At 41.6% G+C, this 21,351-nt stretch overlaps 1 protein-coding gene across 10 annotated transcripts in view; it reads right to left on the reverse strand.

Moving 5' to 3' along the window:
• Positions 1–21,343, reverse strand: part of BICD1 (BICD cargo adaptor 1) — a 228,458-nt gene extending 207,115 nt beyond the window's left edge. For 2 of the 10 annotated variants that reach the window (XM_075940444.1, XM_075940421.1), the window contains exon 1: positions 20,448–21,301. In XM_075940444.1, the coding sequence (XP_075796559.1) occupies positions 20,448–20,660 (213 nt within the window). In that variant the 5' untranslated portion in view covers positions 20,661–21,301. Of the gene's footprint in view, positions 1–13,106; positions 13,308–15,293; positions 15,863–19,416; positions 20,329–20,447 lie in introns of those variants that run through there. The other 8 variants (XM_014569196.3, XM_014569197.3, XM_075940428.1 and 5 more) reach the window with 7 other exon arrangements.
• Between the last annotated feature and the right edge of the window lie 8 nt (positions 21,344–21,351).

Here is a 21,351-nt window from a genome sequence, read left to right on the forward strand (position 1 = left end):
CAGTGTTCTTGCGCAAATTCAAGCGGCCAGTGTAGACAGCTGGCAAGTTTTTCCGCAAGAAAAACTTGCCAGTCTAGATGCAGCCATAGTGTAAGCAGAGCTCCCTGGCGGCCTGGGGAAGCTTGCATGAGTCATGGATAATGGTACGATTTAGTCACAGAGGTCATGGATTTCTGTGACGTGACTGGAACTCTGACTTCAGCTGTGCATCCACCATCCCTGATTTCAGCTGAAGCCAGGGCTGGGTGCCTTCCTTGCAGCTGTGGTAGGAGGTGGAGTCATGGTGCCAAGCGCCAGGGCTGGAGCTAGGGCTGTGCACCCCTGACCCACAGCTTCAGCCAGGGCCAGGCTATGCACCCCTTCCTCACAGCTGCTGCAGGAGCCTGGTCTGTGCTCACACACATGCACCCTCTCCCCACACCACTTCTGCTGGGGCCAGAGCCAGGGCTGTGTGCCCCTTCTCCATTCCCCACAGCTTCAACGGGGGCCAGCTAGGGCTGAAGCCAGGGCTGCACTCCCCCCCCCCCCCACACACACATATCACTGCAGTGGGAACTAGAGCCAGGGCAAGGGGGGGCTGCCATTGTGCTCAGCCATTACCAGCAGTTACCAGTCACCTATGAAAATCATCATAACAAAATCTTAACCTTTTAAGCCCCAGGAAACAAGGCTGTGGAATCCCTTAGTCAAGCGGAAGGAGTTGAGACCTGAGCAGCAGGAATCCCGAGTGACAAATTCACCAGAGATGCCGGGGACGGCAGTGGGAATTAGGACACTGGGGCAAGTGGAGCTGAGGCTGCCTGTTGCCCTGGTAACTACCCCACACACTTTCAGCCAACACTCTGCCACCTCCTACCCCCACCAACCTTTTACACACACACACACACACACACACACACACACACACACACACACACACACACGTACGTGTTGGGATATGTAAAATGAATAGGGGTCTGGGATAGTAGTAAGGAGCTTAGCCACAGTAGGCATTACCCTTCAACGTGTTCTTATCTTTCCCTTTGTTTTTGCAGCCTAGAAAAATAGATACGCATGCCTATTGACTTTTGCTTATCCTCATTGGCTCTGTATAAAATATCTTCAGGGTTAAATTTCTTGTCATCTCTGTAACCTGCTGATTTAGAAAGTTTGTAGTGTAGAAAAGTATTGATGCAATTAGAAATTCTGTAAATAGTAATTAGGGGTGGGTATAATTGTATTCATTATTTATTCATTAATATTCATTTTATGAGAGTTAACAGTACTAAATAAGGTTTAAGGAAAAGAAGTGATAAACGTGTGAATTAACATACTAAAATAGATAAAAGGGTGTAATTGGTGCCAGGTTGTTGCCGCTCGGACATTGTGTTGAATGTCCAAGGTAAACGTGCATGGGCAATAAAGCAGTTCCCTTTACCCCATCCACTCCTGGGTTGCTTGTTTTTTCTCTAACACACACACACACACACACACACACACACACACACACACACACACACACACACACACACTTCAGCTCAAACTGCTTCCCTCTGTCTAATTGTATTAGAGCGGGGCAGAAAACAAATTTCCCATCTTGTGAAATTTTATGATTTGAAAAATTGCCTCATTCTGCATCAGAATAAAACTTGGACCTTCTGACATTTTTCATTTTAAAAAAACCACACACACACACACACACACACACACACACACACACACACACACCCCAACAACAACAAAAAGAAACCTATCCAACCCAGATTAGCCAACAATGTGGTGGGGCAGGGACTCTCTAGGGATCTGGAAGACCCAAGTTCAAGAACATGGTCCAAACCAGACAAGCAGGGACATAAATCTATGTCTCCCACATCCACGGTAAGTTCCCTGACCAGAAGCCATTAGCTGTCCTAGGGTGTGTTTCTCTTAATATTTCCTGTTGAAGCTGTTCCACTTTGTACAAGTTAAATATTAATTGAAAAAGCGACTGGAACCTTGGTCTCCCAAATCCCACATGAATATCCAAATCATCGGGTTATTTTAGAGTAGGTCTTGCTCTGGTTTTGACTAGAAATTCCAGTCTAGACCACAGAAACCTTTCTTGGTGAAAGATCAGCTGAAATTAGTGCTCTTCTGTAGGGTTGCCAGGTGTCTGGTTTTCAACCAGACAGTCCAGTACTTGAGCTTTCTGTTCAGAAAACAAATTGAGAAAATATAAATGTCCAGTATTTTCTAAATAAGATGTAATGTAGATTGTGATGTAATGTCAAGTGTGTCTGGTATTTTTGTTGAAACCATCTGGCAACCATCTGTGAAAAGTTTCAGTTTCTACTAATCAGCATTTTTCAACAAGAAAATAGCATGTTGGTATTTCAAACATCAATATTCTAAGAAAGCAGTATGTGAACTAATGAAGTCTGGTAATAACTGCTTTAATAAATGTAATGCTGCAATCCCTCATCTGCTGCAATCTATTGTATTTTTGCAAAGCAAAAAATAATTAATGGAGCGTAATATGCCAATCAACATGGTTCTATGGAAAATAGATCACGTCAAAAAACTTTATATCTTTTTTGATGAGATTACAAGTTTGGATGATTAAATTAATAATGTTGATAGACTATATTTAGACTTCTTTAAGACATACAGCTTGGAACTCCATGACATTTCGAGTAAAGTAGAAGTAGAAGGATACAAAATTAACAGTGCACACTTTCAGGGGATTAAAAAATCTTGTCAATTTATGGGTCTCAACATGTAAATGTAAGTGAGGAATCATAATTGAATGTGTGGGCTCTTGATACATTGTTATTACATACTTTTATCAATAATTTGGAAGAAAACAAAGACATCCCTGATAAAGTTCTCAGATGACAAAAGATCATGGGTGGTGGGTACAAGAGAGGCCAGGTGACACTAAGCATAATATGATGTGACACACACCTCTTTGGTGCACACCCAGCCTCCCCAAATGTAGGAGGAGTATATACCACCCATGACAAAGAAAGGGAGAGTAACAAATCAAAAAGGGAAGATCGGAGTGATTAAGTATGGACAGATTTAAATCAAAGCAATTTTAATTATCACTGAAATCAGCAAGCTAGCAACTTTAATTAAAATAATACATTTTAATTGCATTTGAATTTAGTTATTTTCTTAAAGAAAAACTGGTAGCAATTAATATGTTGAATTGCAACTCGATATGGCTTATATCATAGGAGCTCTGGGACTGGAGCACCCATGGAGAAAAATTAGTGGGTGCTCAGCACCCTCTGGCAGACAGCATCCCCCCTACCTTCCAGCACCCTTTGCCTCCTGGCAACCCCACTGACTAATTGTTCCCCTCCCTCACAGCAAGTCCCACCCACTACAAAACATTCATGGATGCTCAGGAGAGGAGGCAGGGATGCGTGTGAAAGGGTGGAATACAAGTGGGGGGGGGGCAGAGCAGGTGATCCAAAGAGGTGGGCGAGGTGGGGGTTGAGCATTCTCCATCTAGAAGGAAAGTCGGCCTATGGCCTTTACATTAAAATTGTTTGTTGCTAACACTGGATCTATACACATTGATTTAGACAGTTACACAGCGTAACGTTTATTTCAGATTCTTAATTTTTACTATTTTTATTCTGTTAACATTGGTTACTTCCTACGGGGTGATTAATTTTTTACTTGTGATTTATCTCCAGCTCTATTTGGATGCAAATTCAAAATCAAATTAATTTTTCAATTAAAATGCAGACCCCCGCATTTGAAATACAACTACCTTAAGTATGTTAAATAGCTAAGGGAAAAAATGCTATGAAAACATGTTTTGCTTTTAAAATGAACTGATTAAACAAACCAAAGAAGTACAATCTGTAGTTAACACATTGAAATGTTTCTGGTCAACATGCCCTTCAAGATTTTGATAGATCTCATCCTCCCACAGCTAGATTTTATTTATAGAATGTCAGGGAAGAAGCAAGCTTTCCTTCTTTTTCAATATCCAATAAGCTTCTTAACTTTTGAATGAAGTGATCATGGAGCTGAACTAGTTAAATAAACTGAAGTGAAAAAAATTTCTCTCTGAATCTGAAGAAGAGGCTACTGCTGTCCAAATCTGGTTCAATGGATCCACAGACACTGGTTCCAACTGTTTGGCTGGCGAAGTCCAACATTTTGGAATTTTAAGTTGCTTTAAAAAAAAAAGTGTCCACAAACATGTATTACATAATATTTGTATTTAATTTGAATTATTGAACATATAGTAATACAGGCCTTACTTGGGCTAACTCAAAGTTTGCCAACTTAAAATTTAATTTTAAATAGTTTTTATTTTTAAATAAACCTGTATTTAATTTACATTAGAGAATATATATAATAAAATTTACAAAAACCTGATTTGTTTTAAATCAATGATCTGGACCAGCAATCTGGATCACTTGGTAAACTGGGTACAGTACAAGCAAGCAATATGTGTTTTAATATAGCTAAAAGTAAATGCATACATCCAGGAATGAAAAATGTAGGCTATGCTTACAGGATTGGGGAACTCTGTCCTAGGAAGCAGTAACTGAAAAACATTTGGAAGTTGTGGTGGATAATAAGTTGAAGAATTTTTCCAGTACAACACAGTGGCCAAAAGGACTAATGTGTATATATACACACCTCTGGTGTTACTGGTACAACCACTACTGGACTATCGTGTCTAATTTTGGTGTCCACAAGTCAAGGAGCAGAGGATATAGAGAAAAGCCATGAGAATGATTAAAAGATTGGAAAAAAGGCCTTATAGTAAGAGACTCCAGGAACTCAATTTAGTTCTCTTTAAAAAAGTTAGGGGTGACTTCATCACAGATAAGAATCTACATTGGGAACAACTATTTACTAATTGAACCTAACAGATAAAAGGTATCACAAGAACTAATGGCTGAAAGTTGAAGTTAGTAAAACTGATTAAAAATAAGGTGCACATTTTTAATATTTAAGGTATTCATTCATTAGAACAATTTACATCATGCGTGGTGATATATTCCCCATCACGGGACATTTCAAATCAAGATTAGATTATTTTTCTAAAAGATCTGCTCTGAATCATAAAGGAATTAATTCAGGGAAGTTTTATGGACTGTGTCATGTGTTAGATCAGATGGTCACAATGATCTCTTCTGTCCTTAGAATCTATGCCTCTCCAAACCATTGCATGCAGTCTCGCAATACAGAAATGAAGAGATGAGAATCAATATTTTGCTTTATGTTTAAAAGGTTTGAACAGACATCAATTGTCATCTCATAAAACCTCATGGGTCTGAAGCAATCACAAATGTAACTGTTCCTTCTCAGGAGCAATTTAATGTGCTCGATATTCCTAACACCTGACTGTCAAAAATCTTCACAATAGTGACCAGAGGTCCCAATCAGAGTGGCAACTTCCCTATGTAGCTTTTGTACAAATGTATAGTAATGGACAGTCCCATAGCCCGAGAATTTGCAATTTAAATAGACAAGACATACGAAAGGTGGGAAGTCAAATGGTATGGCCATATTGTTCTAAGGTTAAGAATATATTTATAATGGCAACTCCAGGGGATGTGAAGCACATGACAGCAAAGGCCTCAGCATGGATTGTCTGTATCCACTTAGAAACCCGGATACTTAAGCATTGTCCAGTGCTCCCAAAGTGGTGATGCTGCAGTACCACAGGCATTACCTAAGCTAGCTAAATTAAAGCTAGCTCTGGATGGCTACACAAGCAGCCATCACACCCCATCATTGCTGTACAGACATAACCAAAGAAAAGAAGTGACTTGCCCAAGGTCAAACATCAGGTCAGTGACAGTTGCTGATTCCCAGTCCAATGCTATCTACTGCTCCGCAAAGGCTCTCTTCTATGTTCCATTGTAATCCAAATCACAACAAATAGCTCAACCACAAGGAACCTATCCTAGATGGTGTCAAAAGCTTTTTGTGAGGCATTGGAACTGTAGAGGCTGGCGTCTTGCAAGATGAGAGACTAAATGTACATTTTTCACATACCACAGTTACAAAGAGCATCCCACGTTAGGGAGTCCACACAATAAACAATCACAAGCTAGCTTTTTAACACATAGTGGTTCCAACAATGGAAACTTCATTGTGAATGTGACTGCGAGGTTAGATGGAAACAGCAGACAAAAAGAGACATGAAACCTTGTTAATAGGAGAGTGGGCTAGAATATATTCCCTTCCCCGCCACCCAAATAACTTAACCTTTCTCAAAGAATAAAAACCTCAACACTGAAACATTTTGGCCCAAAAATGTTTTGACCAAAAAAGTCCAATTTTTCTGTAGCAAACACATAATCTTTTGCAAAAAGTTTCCGTTAGTCAACTCCCGCACCCCCAATTTCAATGGAAGAATTGCAACCAGCCCTAATGAACAGCAAATGAAATATGTTGCTTACAGTACTTGGGCTTGGTTTTTAAAAAAGTGCAGCCTGTAACATGAAATCATGGTAGCTGCTACAAGTCAAAGACAGTGCTACACATGACAGACTTGGGTATTATGCTAAAGTAGCTTCTCCCAACCAGCGTAGTCCTCTTTGTCCCTTTCACCACTTAATCACATACATTCTTTTTCCATCAGGACTTTCATCCCGACAGGCCCTTCCTGCTAATGCACCCTACCAATGACCACCATTGTTCAGGCTGCGTGCCATTAGCCATTGCTCTGGCAGCAACCAAGGTCACGATGGCTTACTCCCTCCGGCTTTTCCCCTGCATCCAAGGCTGCTCCTGCCATAGACACTTGGGTATTCATAATCTTCCTATCACTTCAAAGCTGCAACTCCATCCCTTGCAGAGGACAAAGAATTGAATCAGTCACTTAAAAGGTTCTAAATATCAGCTGACTGTTTTCCAAGTAGTTACAGATAAAAATTTGATTACTTGCCACTAAGGAAGGCGGCTAAACCTACTGAAGTGGAGGTTTCTTATTTGGATTAAGACAACACACCTGTGGAAATACCAGAGTAAAGGGCCAAAAGGAGAAAATCCCCACAATCAGTTTGGGGGAGAGTGCCGGGTCTGTATACTCCCCCTCGCCCAACTTTTGAGTGGATTGAGCAGGAAAAACAAACAGATCCCAGGGAACCCATCAAAAAGCAAGTGTTATTGTTATGCAGGCCCTGAGCTCTGTACTAGCTTTGGGATGCCTTATTCCCCTGGTATTGCAATTCCAATAGGACGTCTTACTGCCAAGGGCCATCTTGCACTCTGCAATCCCTATGATCGCTTCAGTGAGAACGCCACACAAAAAAAGTCCCACATTAGTTTTTAGTATAGCTACACAATGCACCAATGCCCCAACAAGGCCCATCTCCTCTTTTTACTTGCTAAGAGATGTGACCCCAACCCCTACCTGAGGTGAATAGCTATTACTAATGCAAATCACAAAAGCTACAAAATACAAGAACACCTGTAAAGCTAAGCAGGCAGAGCCCACAGGAGGACTGAAAAGCATTTTTTTAAACACTGCGTAGCATAGGCACCAACTCCATGGGTGCTCAGGGCCAAAGTTCCCACAAGGAAAAATTAGTGGGTGCTGAGCACCCATAGGAAGCCCACTGATCAGCTCCTTTTCACTCCCCCATGCCTCCCACCCACCAGTGGACCCTGTGGATTAGTGCTTCCCCCTCCCTCCTTGTTCCTCCTGCCTATTGTGATCAGCTGTTTCATGAAGTAAGGAGGCTCTGAGGGGAAGGGGGTAGCAAAGACGCAGCATACTAAGGCATGGGGGTGGAACTGGGTGGGAAGAGGCAGGGTGAGGGTGGAGTCCTGAGGAAGGGATGGAATGGGGGTCCAGCCACGGGAAGAAGTGAGAGTCAAGCATCTCCTGGCACTTTTGAAAGTTGGCACCTGTGGTAAGTGCCAACTGCCTGTTACGGAAGGCATTTCATTTTCTGCCCTCCTGTATATTGAGCCCCTCTACTGCAGGGAAACGGAGATAGTTACAGTTCTCTTAACCTTCCATGATCTACAGCAGTGATTCTCAGCCATGGATACATGTACCGGTGGGGGTACACAGAGGTCTTCCAGGAGGTACATCAACTTATCTAGATATTTGCCTGGTTTTACAGCAGGCAATGTAAAAAGCACTAGCGAAGTCAGGACAAACTAAACTGTTACACAATTAAACTTATTTTTATTGCTCTATACAGGATACTCTGAAATGGAAGTACAACATTTATATTCCAGTTGATTTATGTTGCATGGTAAAAATGAAAAAGCAAGCAATTTTTCAGTAATAGTGCGCTGTGACACTTCTATATTTTTATGTCTGATTTTGTCAGCAAGTAGTTTAAGTGAGGGGAAACTTTGGAGGGGGTACACAAGACAAATCAGATTTCTGAAAGTGGCGCTGTAGTCTGGAATAGTTGAGTGCCACTGATCTACAGTACTACTTTACAAATCCTATTCAGTACTACGCCTACCTACTGTGTCCTTTCAGGAAAAAACAGTGTTATTTAGGTGTCTTAAAGTTGTGCTTTTAAACTTACCTGTAGACATCCAAATATAAGTGACCTCTATTCCGAAGTGCGCGAGCAGACTAAGGCCACATTGACCTCATAGGGAGTTGGGATTGCTCAGCACTCAACAAAACAGAAACAGCTCTTTCTGTGTAAGTAACTGAAGACACATTTTAGGAATCTCACTTCTAGGCACCAAGCTTTGAACATTTTTGGCCTAAAGCATTAACAGAGATTTAACTGTATGTTCTGGAAACAAAATCCAGACCGTTTCAGTTGCCAGGTGTACATCTAAGGCTACGTTTACACTGCAGGCTTCTTGCGCAAGAACTGTTTTGCGCAAGAGTTCTAGTGCAAAAGCTCTTGCGCAAGAGCACGTCCACACTGCCATTTGCTTTTTGGAAGAGATGTGCTTTTGCGCAAGAGCATCCATGGCAATGTGGATGCTCTCTTGCACAAGAAAGCTTTGATAGCCATTTTAGCCATAGGGCTTTCTTGCGCAAGAAACCCTTGTTGCCTGTCCACACTGCCTTCTTGTGGAAGAGCTCTTGCGCAAGAGGGCTTATTCCTCGTGGGGAGAGGAATAACTCTTGCATGAGAGTTTTCTGACGCTTTACTGTAAATTTATTTACGCAAGAACATGTGTGCAGTGTAGACGCTCTGCAAGGTTTTGCGTAAGAACAACTGTTCTTGTGCAAAAAGCCTGCAGTGTAGACGTAGCCCTAGAGTAACACCTTCATCCTCAGCGGTGTTACTCCAGATTTATGTCTCCAGTGTGCAACTGCAAATAGTATTTTGCCCTGTATTGAGTGAAGCAAAAGAAAAACATTTAAAAACTATGAATTTTAGCCAAATGGACAAACCACAAGCCTCTAACTTCTAGACAAGATAAGAAATTATCTAGCCCCTGATGAGTGCAAACCTTCAAAATGCTGAATGCTTCCAAAGAGTGGCTGAGTGACTGCATCTTCCCAAGAAGTCAGTGAAATTAGAGGGTGCTCAGCACCATGTAGTATCAGTCCCAAAGTCAGTCAGAGGTGTTTCAGCACTAACCCATCAGACTATTCCTCTGTGAAATAAGGGTGCATCTAGAGTGCACCCGAAGCTCTAAATAAGCTACACAATTAGAGCTATGCAAATTGTGTAGCTTATTTCCGGTCAATTTTGAAATAGTTTATTTCGAAATTTGGCGCTGTCTACACAGCACTTAATTTTGAAATAAATTCCTATTCCAAAATGTCCCTTACTCCAAGTGGAATGAGGTTTACAGGGATGTCAGAATAACAAGCCCGTTACCTCCGGTATCTGCAAATCAGTATTCTGCGTCTTTTGAGCATGCCCGTTATTTCGAAATGTATTTCAAAAATAGCGCTGCAGTGTAGACATAGCCCAAGTATCCTTACTGTATATTATACAAAGAGTCAGGTATCCTGGACCCATATCTTTGTGACCCACAAGCGGCAGGTTGCTCAATAATGTGATCTTTGTTACCCTCCTCTGGTTTTTTGGTGAGAAGGAACCAGAAGTCACAATGAACAGTATTCATGTTATGTTGAAAGTGCTCTTGGCCAGGAGGTGGTATGCTCAAATTCAGCTACTGTGGTAAAATCCTAGCTCTGTTGAAATCAATAGGTGTTTCACCATTGACTTCAATGGGGCCAGGATTTCTCCCCAAGAATTCAGGTCTTACCAAACTACTGCTGTGCGTATTGAAAGGATGGCACATTGTTAGAGATGCCATTCTTCAGGCGAGGTGTTAAAATGACATCTTTTCTATAGGTGTCTATCCCAACACATTTTCAGAAAGATTAAGAGACAAGCCAAATCTCCTGAACAATGCGTTCTCTCAATATCAACGTTTAAATCCAAAGCTGTGTGCATCTCTTCTTTATGTATTAAAAATTCAAAGTAGTCATTGAATTATAATTTGTATCATTGATAACTTGGATAAATAATAATAGAAATGTAGCCGTGTTAGTCTGGTCTAGCTGAAAAAAAAAAAAACAGGACTATGTAGCACTTTAAAGACTAACAAGATGGTTTATTAGGTAATGAGCTTTTGTGGGCCAGACCCACTTCCTTAGATCAAATAGTGGAATAAAATTGGCATGACCATATATACCAAAAGATGAAATCAAAAAAATGAACACATACGAAAGCTCATCACCTAATAAACCATCTTGTTAGTCTTTAAAGTGCTACATAGTCCTGTTTTTTGTTTTGGATAAAAAAAGAATCGAATTTCTCTTAGACTTTGAAGATTTCTCAGTGTTTTACAAAGCAATATACTTTTCTGAATAAACTCAAAAAACATGAGCAATAATCATTTTAGGGGCTCAAACTGGGCCTGAGATTTTAAGTATTAAGCACAAGATTGGAAGTAAGGATGTTAGCATGTACCTGTTTACACTAACCAATAAGCCTGAGCTCATCAGTTAATCCTAATGGTCACACACACACACACACACACACCCTTGCTGCCTCTATATCAGAGGCAGCAGGAAGAGGGCAGGAAGGAGCTAGTATGAACGGGGTGCCAGCTTTTAAGCTGGCTCTCCATGCATGCCAGCTCCCGTTGAACCACCTGCCATCCCTATCCCTGTTGCATTCCACAGAGGCAGCAGTGAGGGAGGGCAGGCAGATTTTGGTGCTCAGGGGGAGAAATCTTAAAAGCCAGCTCCCGACAAGCCCCAGCTCCTGTGCAGCTGCCTGGCCCCGCTGGACTGCTGCCTCTGATAGAGAGGCAGCAGCACAAGGGCTGGGGGGAGGGACCAGGCAGGAGACAGTACACATGGAAAGCCGGCTTTCAGTATGGCTCCCTGCACATACCAGCTCCTGTGAAGCCATTTGCTCCCTGAGCTGCTGCCTCTGTATCAGAGGATCCAGTGGGTGGGGGTAGATAGGAGCCAGCTCTCTGCAAGCACTAATTCCCACCTTTCCACCTGTGTGTAAAAGTGTAACTGCTAAGAATTTCACTGCTTATGCATTTACAAAAATAATCATTTGTTAACAGCCCTAAGTGGGAGCCTGAGTTCACTGGCTTCTGTTCCCAGATCAGCCAACAAATTACCACAAAGCCTTCACCTAAGGCTGATTTAGAAACAATTAGTTGGAGGCAAGCTAGGTGTCAATGTAAGAGAAATTAAGTGACATGGGGCTTGTCTACACTAACAAATTAGTTTGCAGGAAGCTGGGGTGTGAATGTAGCCTGCTGCAGACTGTCCATGCGGAACCTACTGCATGCATTAACAATTTGTTAATGAGCTTTGATCTAGTCCATTAACAGGAGCAGATCAAAGCCTATGAACAAATTGTTATTGCATGTCAGCAGTGTCTACACAATTAGTCTGCAGCACTGAAGGCTAGTGCAGGGCCCTCTGTCACTTTCCTCCCAAGTGGGGAAACTGAGGCAGTGGTTATAAAACGTATCTGTTTAATAGGAAAATACAACTAAATGTATTTTCCCTGTGCCTTCTCTCATCCAACCCAATGTTACTCCCTGCAATCAAGATGGTAATGCTGCCACAGAGCAAAGCAGCCAAAAACCTACATAGTTTCACTCAGCCTCTGGCAGGCCGAAAGTAAGAAATGAGGATCTAACTAACACTTCTACACACCCAGTCCCATTATTGTATCTGTGCACAATAGCCAAGAACATAAGCCAAGTCTGTTTCAGAGGGACAGCTCCTCATTTATGCTAAGGCACAGTTGTAAAGGAACCTTAATGTTAGTGAGAATCAGGCCCAGAGTTTATTCCAGTTTGGCAAAAATGAAACTGTCTAGACATCTTAGACGCGAAGAAGAGAACAAAAAAAGGGGAGATGAAGAGGAGCAGAGAATGCTACAGAGGCAGGCGTCAAAAACAATTTGAGAATGAGATGATGGGGGAGGGCAAAATGTTCCAAGTATCTTAAATACGAGCAAGGAGAGAGATGGACTAAAAAGCATAAGAGAATGAAATGAAGTCAGTCACAGCAGAATTCTACTAACGCTAATGGGCTTTCGCCATAGATGGATTTGTTCCAGTACTTCATCTTGGGTGGAGATTGTATTGCTTTTATTTTTAAACTTTCAAATTTTGATCATTTGACAGTGAAAGGAACTCAGAAATAAAGCCTGCCTCCTCAAAATATTTTAATCCTTTCCCCTACCCACCTATACCCAGGAGGCATGGATGAAGAGAGTCCTTGATCAGAAAAAAAAATAAAAGCACTAAGTCATGAGCTAGCTCTTTCACCTACCAACCATGAGCAGCTAGTCCAAAGAAACGGATTGGTTTAATGGAATTCACCATTACTTGCATACCCCTCATATTTCTCATTACTACTCGTGTAAATATTGTACAAACTCCTGGGAAAGGGAACAAAGGAAACACACAGGTACTTACATTTTATCCAATATCAATTCCTCCTAAATCAAGAAAATTTTCCTCCTATCTCTCATTTACATTTTTGTTTTATCGAGGTTAAAAAGTCAAGAAAGGTATACAAGGAAAGGATGGATATTCCCCAAACAAAAAACAATTCAACATAAATTAAAGGACTTAAACCCAAACGTGGCAGTGGAAATGTAACAGCTATCAAACCCAATAGAAGAAATGTGTAGTTCAATGTTGTAGCAACTACACACTGCACCACTTACCTTATAACAATGAGATACTGAGAGAAGTTTGGGTGAGTTTAAAAGTGAGTCTTGCATTTCAGTGGTGATCTTGAACAAACAAATTTTCAGAAATCAATGGAGAGTCAGTTTCACAATGCCCATAAAAAATGCTAAAGAAGAACCTAGTTAAAAATTATCCAAGAACAAGGATGTTCATGCCTTCCTGAAAATTGTTCAAGAAGTATTTGTCCCTTCCTAGTCACTGCCAGAGATAGGGGTATGTCTACACTGCAATTAATAACCCACAAATGGCTCATGCCAGCTGACTCAAACTTGTGGGATTAAATTAAATTAAAAACAATAAAAAATAAATTAATGGAGATTACTTCTCTCCTAGAACTGTAAGGGACCTTGAAAGGTCATTGAGCCCAATCTGCTGCTTTCACAGCAGGACCAAGTACACATCCCCGACAAGTTTTTGCCCCAAATCCCTAAATGGCCTCTACATGGATTGAACTCACAACCCAAGGTTTAGCAAGCCAATGCTCAAACCACTGAGCTATCCCCCCTTAGTGCTAAAGGGTTGTTTAATTGTGAGGTAGAGGTTTGGATCTGGACTGTAGCCCATGCTCTGGGACCTTCAAGGAGGGACAGTCTGAGAGATCAGACTGCAGCCCAAGTGCCAGCACCATCATTAAACAGCCCATGCGCCTAAATCCTGCAAAACCAGCTCAACTGGCAACAGTCAGCTGGGTGTGTCTAACTGCAATGTAGACAATATGACCTTGATTTATACAAATTGTAACTTTAGGCCAGAATTTCCACTTCCCCACCATAATCCCACCCAAATCACACTTGAAAAAGAGTGCAATGATCAGCTCTCTAAGCACAGTAAATATCCAGACTGCACATACCATGCCCTCAAAAGGGCAAAACTGCTGAAAAGCCACAAGGCAGAAGATTATTATTTCATAGCAGAGTCAAAGAAAAGAGGGCAGCCAAATTATATAAAACAATTCCAATACCAAGGGCCTAATTCCACACAGATTAAGACCCTTAGATTTAAATTTATTCCATCAACCACAGCCTTAATTCCTAAATTTAAACAGGAAATATTTAAACTTAACAATAATAAGGTATGTTTTACCCATTAACAATCACTTCAGATTTGGTACGAATACAAGATTTTACTGAAAACCTATGGGAAATTAACCTTCAAATAATATATGGAAGAAGTTCCCACTCTTAATAGTTTAGGAGTTAAAGTATGATCATTTGTACAGTCCAAACCCCTAAATTAACAGCATTTCTCATAGTGAATGGAGAAAGATAAAAAATGGCTTAAATACAGAAAAAAGAAAACAAGTCATTCTCTAGCTGAATTTATTATAGCAAAGGGCCATCTTCACTGTAAGGCTAAGTGGTGGTACTTCCTGTTTAAAGGTCCACTATTTTAAGTGCAGTAAAACACACATGCTTATTTGGATCATTTTTTAAATTTGCTGAGGTTCTTGGGACCATGGGATAGAGTTAGTGGTTCACATTTGAGCAGGAGATATCCCTAAAAATCAGTTGTTTGCAAAATACTTACTTCTACCTTTTTCCTGAACACCTGGGTCACAAATTGTGTGCAATCACAGATCAACACTGCTTCATTAGCAGAAGCCCCTAGTGTTGATGCAACGATAGGGAAAGTTGGGTTTTTACTGATATAGTGTGATTCACTCCAGAGATGTGGTTTTACTAACACTGGCAAAGCTATGCTTTGTATCAAAAGAGGGAATGTTGGGGGAGGAGGGAGAGAAAACTGGAAGAGTAGAGGGATGTGGGGTTTGGGAAGATATAGGCTGGGGACTCTGGAACAGCTATTGAAGGCCCATCACACAATTAAACAACAACTTCTGTTAGTGCCCTACATTCTCCCTTCTGATTTGAGGCCACCCCTTACCTTCCTCTCTCGTCTTGTCCCAGCTAGGGTTGCCAGATGGTTTCAACAAAAATACCGGACACACTTGACATTACATCACAATCTACCTTACATCTTATTTAGAAAATACCAGACATTTCTATTTTCTCAATTTGTTTCCTGAACAGAAAGTTCAAATACTGGACTGTCTGGTTCAAAAATGGATGCCTGGTAACCCTAGTCCCAGCTAGGCAGGTACTGAGGGGAAAAGCCTCCCATTTGCAGCCCTGCTCACAGGGCACTGGTTGTTTCACTCCTACCTGGGTTAATTCTGCCACAGACCCTTCATCCATTTCTAGCCTCTGCAAGGTGTCTTCCCATTGTTGTGCAGAACAATGACCTCTCAGGGCTTTTTCCCTTTCTGGAGGTAAGCTCCACAGTCAATAGCTATGCTCCCCTTTGCATCAAGGGGTTCTCACAACCCCTTGCAGAGAACTGGAAAGGAAACCCAGGCCCTCTCTCCACTCTGGGTTCTAATTGAGGAACCCTGTAAAAGACACCTATCTTGGTCTTTCTTCAGGTCCTTTTTCCACAGCCCTCCCTGTTCTTGCTGTAGCTCTGTCTAGCCCTTCTTTCACTCTCTAGCAACCACAGAGAAATTGCAGAGTTCTTTCCCTATCACCCTACAGTTGCTTCCTTATGAAGACATTTTCCTTTTAGGCTCACTCTTCTCCTCTCCCCCCTAGCACCTCTGCAGCTGGGCTTCTTCTGTTGGGTCTAACCCACACTCCAGCTGCAAGCTGGGATTTTAACTGAGGTCGCTAATGCCAGTTAACTTTTTAGGGCTTTAATGAAAAAATAATTGCAAAAATTATTCTTGTTGCAGAAATTTGCACTGCAAGTACTAATATGTGACCATACAAATGCACAAACTCTTAAAAAAAAGAATAACTTCCACAAAATGCTTAAATGAATTTAATTAAGTCCACAGTCCAGCAAGATAGTTTAGCACTTGAATAGTCCTAGTGAATCCCTATTCACTTGATTACCGGTACACCTGTGCTTCAGTCCCTTGCTTACTTGGGATCCAAAAGCAAGACATTCCACTGCAAGCCTAAAATTCAGGTTTTATCTCTGAAATATAAACTAATGATAATTAGAAACATTATTTAGAAGATGGAAAACATCAACATAACTAAAAGAGCTTTTAAAATGTTAATATTAAGGGAAATAGGGCATACAGTTGCAACAGCACTCTGCCAGTTCTCCCTTACAAGCTACAGCTATTCTAACTGTATGTCACAACCTTGAAAGCTGTAAAGTCAGCAAAACAGCACCTCTCTTTTCACCTTCCTACTAATTGGTCCAGTTCTTGGAAAACATAAGGATAAATAGCTGATTGATTCCTCATTTCTTCCCACTGAAGACTCTTAAACTGGGACATAATGTAATAATTATTTCCCATATTGAAAGACACATTTGCTATTGAGTCATTGATTACAGCCTCATATCTTTTCTATCATGTAGCATTCTCTAACACCTCAAAACAACAAACTCTTTAAAATATGGCCACCTAACAACTCTCCCTGAAATTTCAAGAACCACCACAGCAATTTGTATTTTAATGGTGGCCCAGCATAAATCATACGCACATACATTAATATTTAATGTAATGCATTCCAATTGATTGCCTTGATCTACCTTACCATGGATTTACTTTACCAACTCACCGAGCCATAATACTGAAAAATATTTCATTCTTTCAAATGTGAGGCTTCCTATTTCAATCCTTATAGAAAAGCCCATTTGAAGTGCAGACGGTTTTGAATGTGTAAAGACTGTAGGATTAGGCTTCATGGTATGTTTCTTACATCCAACGGGACACATCCAAGGTAGGCAAAGGTGACAGTGACAGGTCTATCTGATCAGTGTTAAAGTGGAAAGAGTCGCTAATAGCAGAACATAAAGGCATCATAATAAAATAATCCATTAACTGAGTGAATACTTGTTTCAGTAAGAAACTAGATCCAAATTCTGTCCCAGTGTGCAAATGACTTCAGAGTCAGACAAATGTATAGTGGAAATGGCTTGAAACCCAACTCTTCTCCCTATGCACAACCCCCACCCCCTCCTCCCCCACCTTTTGTAGAAGCAAAATAATCTGTGTTGGGAATGTTTACCTGTACCATTAGTAGTCAAAGGTTGGAGATGCAGCCAACACCCCAAAATACCCTCTGCAGCGCATCTTTCAGATGACACACAGAGACCATTTTTGATGAGTTTGGGCGGGATGGGGAGCCAACTTTAGCCCCACAACACTCTATTATCTGTTCATCATGCTGCATAGGGACAGAGTGGGATTAACAAAACAGTGTGGGGCATCTACAAGTTTTCATTGTCTTGTACACAGCAGTAACCGCTCTCCAGTGAAGCGGGTGAGTGGGAGGTATTGGGAGCGGGAGCAGTTGACAGGTGGGGCAACCAGCAGATAGGGGGGGGGACAGGGGAAGCTGGATGCTTGTGCGTACTAACCACCCACTAACTGTTTTTGTGGACTGGCCCACTCCAAGAGTCAGCATCTCAGGTCTTTGTTTCTGAACTGGGGAGTTGGTCAAGGTTTCGTAGGTTTCAATGTTTTGGTCACTGGGGCTTTCTATTGTCTTGCTGGGATTCTGCATTTAGATGGGGTTGCTTTCAGCAGTTTCCAGCCAGTTCCTTAACAATCCTATTCACTATGGCCCAGACAACAAAGTAACACCCTCATCTCATGTCCAGTGTAACTGCTAAGTACAGACTTAACACGTCTCTCTCCACTGGGTAACAACAGATAATGCAGATAGAAACTAAGAATTCATATAAATGAGACAGAAAATTCCCTTGTCACAGTATACCGTTGGGCTTGTCAACAGCAGAAAGCTGGGTTTTCTGCCATGTAGCTATACAACTAAGATTTTCACCAGTTTGATTAGACCACCTCCAACTGAATTCTAATTCCAACATGTCAACAAATAGACATAATTGCTTAATTTTAACAGTGCTGAATCTGATCCACACTCAAGCCACAGTACTAATGGGTGTATTAAAAAATAGATTAGAAAAGCAGATTAGAAGAGTAGACAGATTTGGGAGTAACCTTATCTTCACAAGTGTGAGGGCTTTATACATAGACTTTAGTCAGTCTATGGATACCCACTTTAGAGCTGCGGACATGGGTACCCTCTTTATTTCTGTAGATGCATCTATCTGCTTTTACTTTTGTGGATGCAGATATAGGCGGACCATGTTTGTGAATCAGATGTGGATTCAAATTTTGTAGCTACACAGAGCTCTACTTATATATAACAGAACAGGTGGCTCTTCTGCAAGGAGTAGGAGGAAAGGATGAATTCTGTGAGCCTATTGATAGGGTTTAAATGCCCTGTATACCAGCATCTACAGTTATGCTGCCAGAATTCATATGTAGGCCAGAGAGGGCCAGGATCCCAGGACTAAATTAGGAGCTGTGGAATGGTTTCACTGTGATTTCATGTCTAGGGAGCAAAAGAATCCTTCCCTCAATGGTTCTCTCCATAGCCTGTGGGTCAGAGACATGGATTTTGTTCTGTGGACTCCATTCTGTGCTTGTATGCACCCTATGCAATCTCATGCACTTCAGTGGGGTACAAATCAGAACAGACTTCATAACTACACATTTTCCAGTTTCACCAACCTTGTCAACACAGGCATCAGGAGCTGAATTATTGCTCTAGTTCGTTTTTTTCATTTCTCTTGCATTAACCATTGCCCCTGTGGTAATGCACAACCCTCTCTCCACAGTCATTACTGATCAGCATGGATGTACACTGCTTTGAGAAGATCACAGTCAGCTACTGTTACTTTTATCTCCTTTTTCTTATACATGATATTTTATAATTGCACCTTAGTTCTAGTTACCTTTTGCTGCTGCACCACTTTTATCAGCTCAGTCCTTATGACTGAACAAGTTACCCATCTCAATCCCTGAAGCTAAGGTCAGTGATTTCAAATCCTGAACCCATTGAACTGGTCCTGCGAGTTTTGGAGGAAAACGTCTGCTCTATATTTTATATAAGCACTTAATAAGAGCGTAAGTGTAAGCAACACATCAAATCGATAACTGGCTTTCACAAAAAACATTTCTGTTACAAAAATATTATTTATAAAAACTGTCCTAGTCACTGAAGCAAAATATTTAACTTATTACATTTACAAGTAGGTAAAACAAAACCTCGACATATATAGGCAAATATTTGTAAAAGTGCATAAAACTTAGTGTCCAAAAATAAGTGTAGACAATTTGTTGTTTATAAGTTTGGTCAACAAATTACTGTTCTCAATGAGAAATATCTATTTCATTATTTTTCACTGGAAAGAGCTTCTCTATATTTGATTATAAATGGTAATATAATTTTACAAGAGAAAAACATTACTTTAAATTTCAGAAAAAGTCATTCTTATACTTTTTCTCTTCTCCCAATGTTTACTTAATTACATCAAGGTATTGTTATGTATAAATTAATTTGCTCTGTCTTTACACAGAAAGATGAGAATATTTTAAAATTTAGAGATTAGTTAGGATAATACTGAATATGTAAACACCTACTACCATACATCAGGTGTATGTTCATTGTACGAATCTTTCTTACTTATCTTAATGATAAATATAAGAAGTAGGATGATATCTGAAGATGATGAATATATAATAAGTTACATGATAAAAGGTTACATGTAACACTCATAGTTATACTTTCCATGTTATACAAACCCAGCTAAAAGACACTTCAAAAATATGTACCAGATCAAGTATTTCATCTCTCAAGGATGAACTGGAAGTTTAAATGTCACTGATTAGCAGGACCTCATAACTATCTTGTGGCTGCTTTGCCTCTCTTGAATGACAGGTTGCCCCCTAAATGGATATAAATAACCCAGAGAGGTGTCCCTCTTTCCACATACAGTATTACAATATGCTGTATAAATATCACCCAAAATGTTATATATGTACTACAATTGTCCAGGGTTCACCAAGGGCTTTTCTGTAAATAAGGACCAAACAATTCAGGTATGGCGGAAGTATTTCCTAGTGCTGCAAAGGTCTGCTATGAGAAGTTGAGGGGTTCCCATTTGCTTTCTTGCTACACAGTGTAGCATTTTAACGTAGCCATAGGTTTAAATTGTCATATAATCCACCCTTTAACTCCGCAGTGATTGCTGATCCTTGAGTCCTGAAATAAATCACTCCTCCCGGGCTCATAAATTCATGCCTCCAGGGTTCTTTACACACATTCTCCACAAGGCCATTTTTTGCTTCCATGTCTGATCCAGCGGCTCAGGTACCTGAACACAGAGCGCATCCGTGGGAAGAGATCCGCGGGCACCTGTCAGTATTTCGTTTTGCTTAGTGCACGAGCTTTACTGGGGAGAAAGGGGGTAGAGAAAAGCAGCCGCTCACTCACCTCTCTCAGCTGTTCCAGCTCCTGTTTAAGGCAATCGTAGTCAGCCTCCAGCTCGTCATATTGCTGCTTCAGGGTGAGTTTCTCCTCCAGCACCACCAGCCCATATTCAGCAGCCTGGATCTTCTCGTGCGTTGTTTCGGTGAGCTCCTTAGTCAGCCTTTCGATCTCAGTCTTATAGTGATCCACGGTCTGCAATACCTCTTCTGCAGCCATAGCCCTTGTGGGTGGGTGGATGGACGGACAGAGAGATGGAGAGGGGGTAGAGGGAGGGGGGAGGGAGGGATGGCACACACTGTCCCTGGACGCTGCTGCTGGGAGCAGCAGCTACACTGGCTGAATCACTGAAGAGAGATGCAACATGGGGAGAAGAAGGGGAGGAAATCAAAGAAAAGGCTGCAGCCCCATTTGTCCTCTGCCCGCTTCTCTCCTTCTCCTTGGCCTGTCAGCACCAGCCCAGCGTCCTGGGGTGAGGGTGGGGGGTGAGGGCAGCTTGGGGTTGGGGTTTTTTTTTTTTTGCTTATTCAGAGGCACTGATCCGCCATGTCTCGAGGGCAGCTTCACTGCAGTCTGTGAACTCCCCACCTGCTCCCTCTCTGCCCGTTGCCGCTGCTGCAGCCTGTGCAAAAATGATGCAGTCTGCCTGCTGCCCGCCTGGAGCCGAGCGAGAGGGGGAGAGAGCAGATGGGGAGGAAGGCTGGGCGGGGGAGGGACAATTCTTACCAGAGCACAGCAAAGGAGAGAGACTACAGCCACCTCCCCGCCAGCCCCCCTCTACACACACACCCCTCCCCGCGGCCAGGAAGAAGGAGAGGCAGCAATGCAAAAGGCAGGGAGGAGAGATGGGAAAGTGGCTGTGATGTCGCCTCCTCCCACTCCCCCACCATCATCAGGGCAGGAGTGTGTG

This window comes from Pelodiscus sinensis, chromosome 1 (genome assembly GCF_049634645.1).
Source record: "Pelodiscus sinensis isolate JC-2024 chromosome 1, ASM4963464v1, whole genome shotgun sequence".
Classification (NCBI taxonomy): domain Eukaryota; kingdom Metazoa; phylum Chordata; order Testudines; family Trionychidae; genus Pelodiscus; species Pelodiscus sinensis.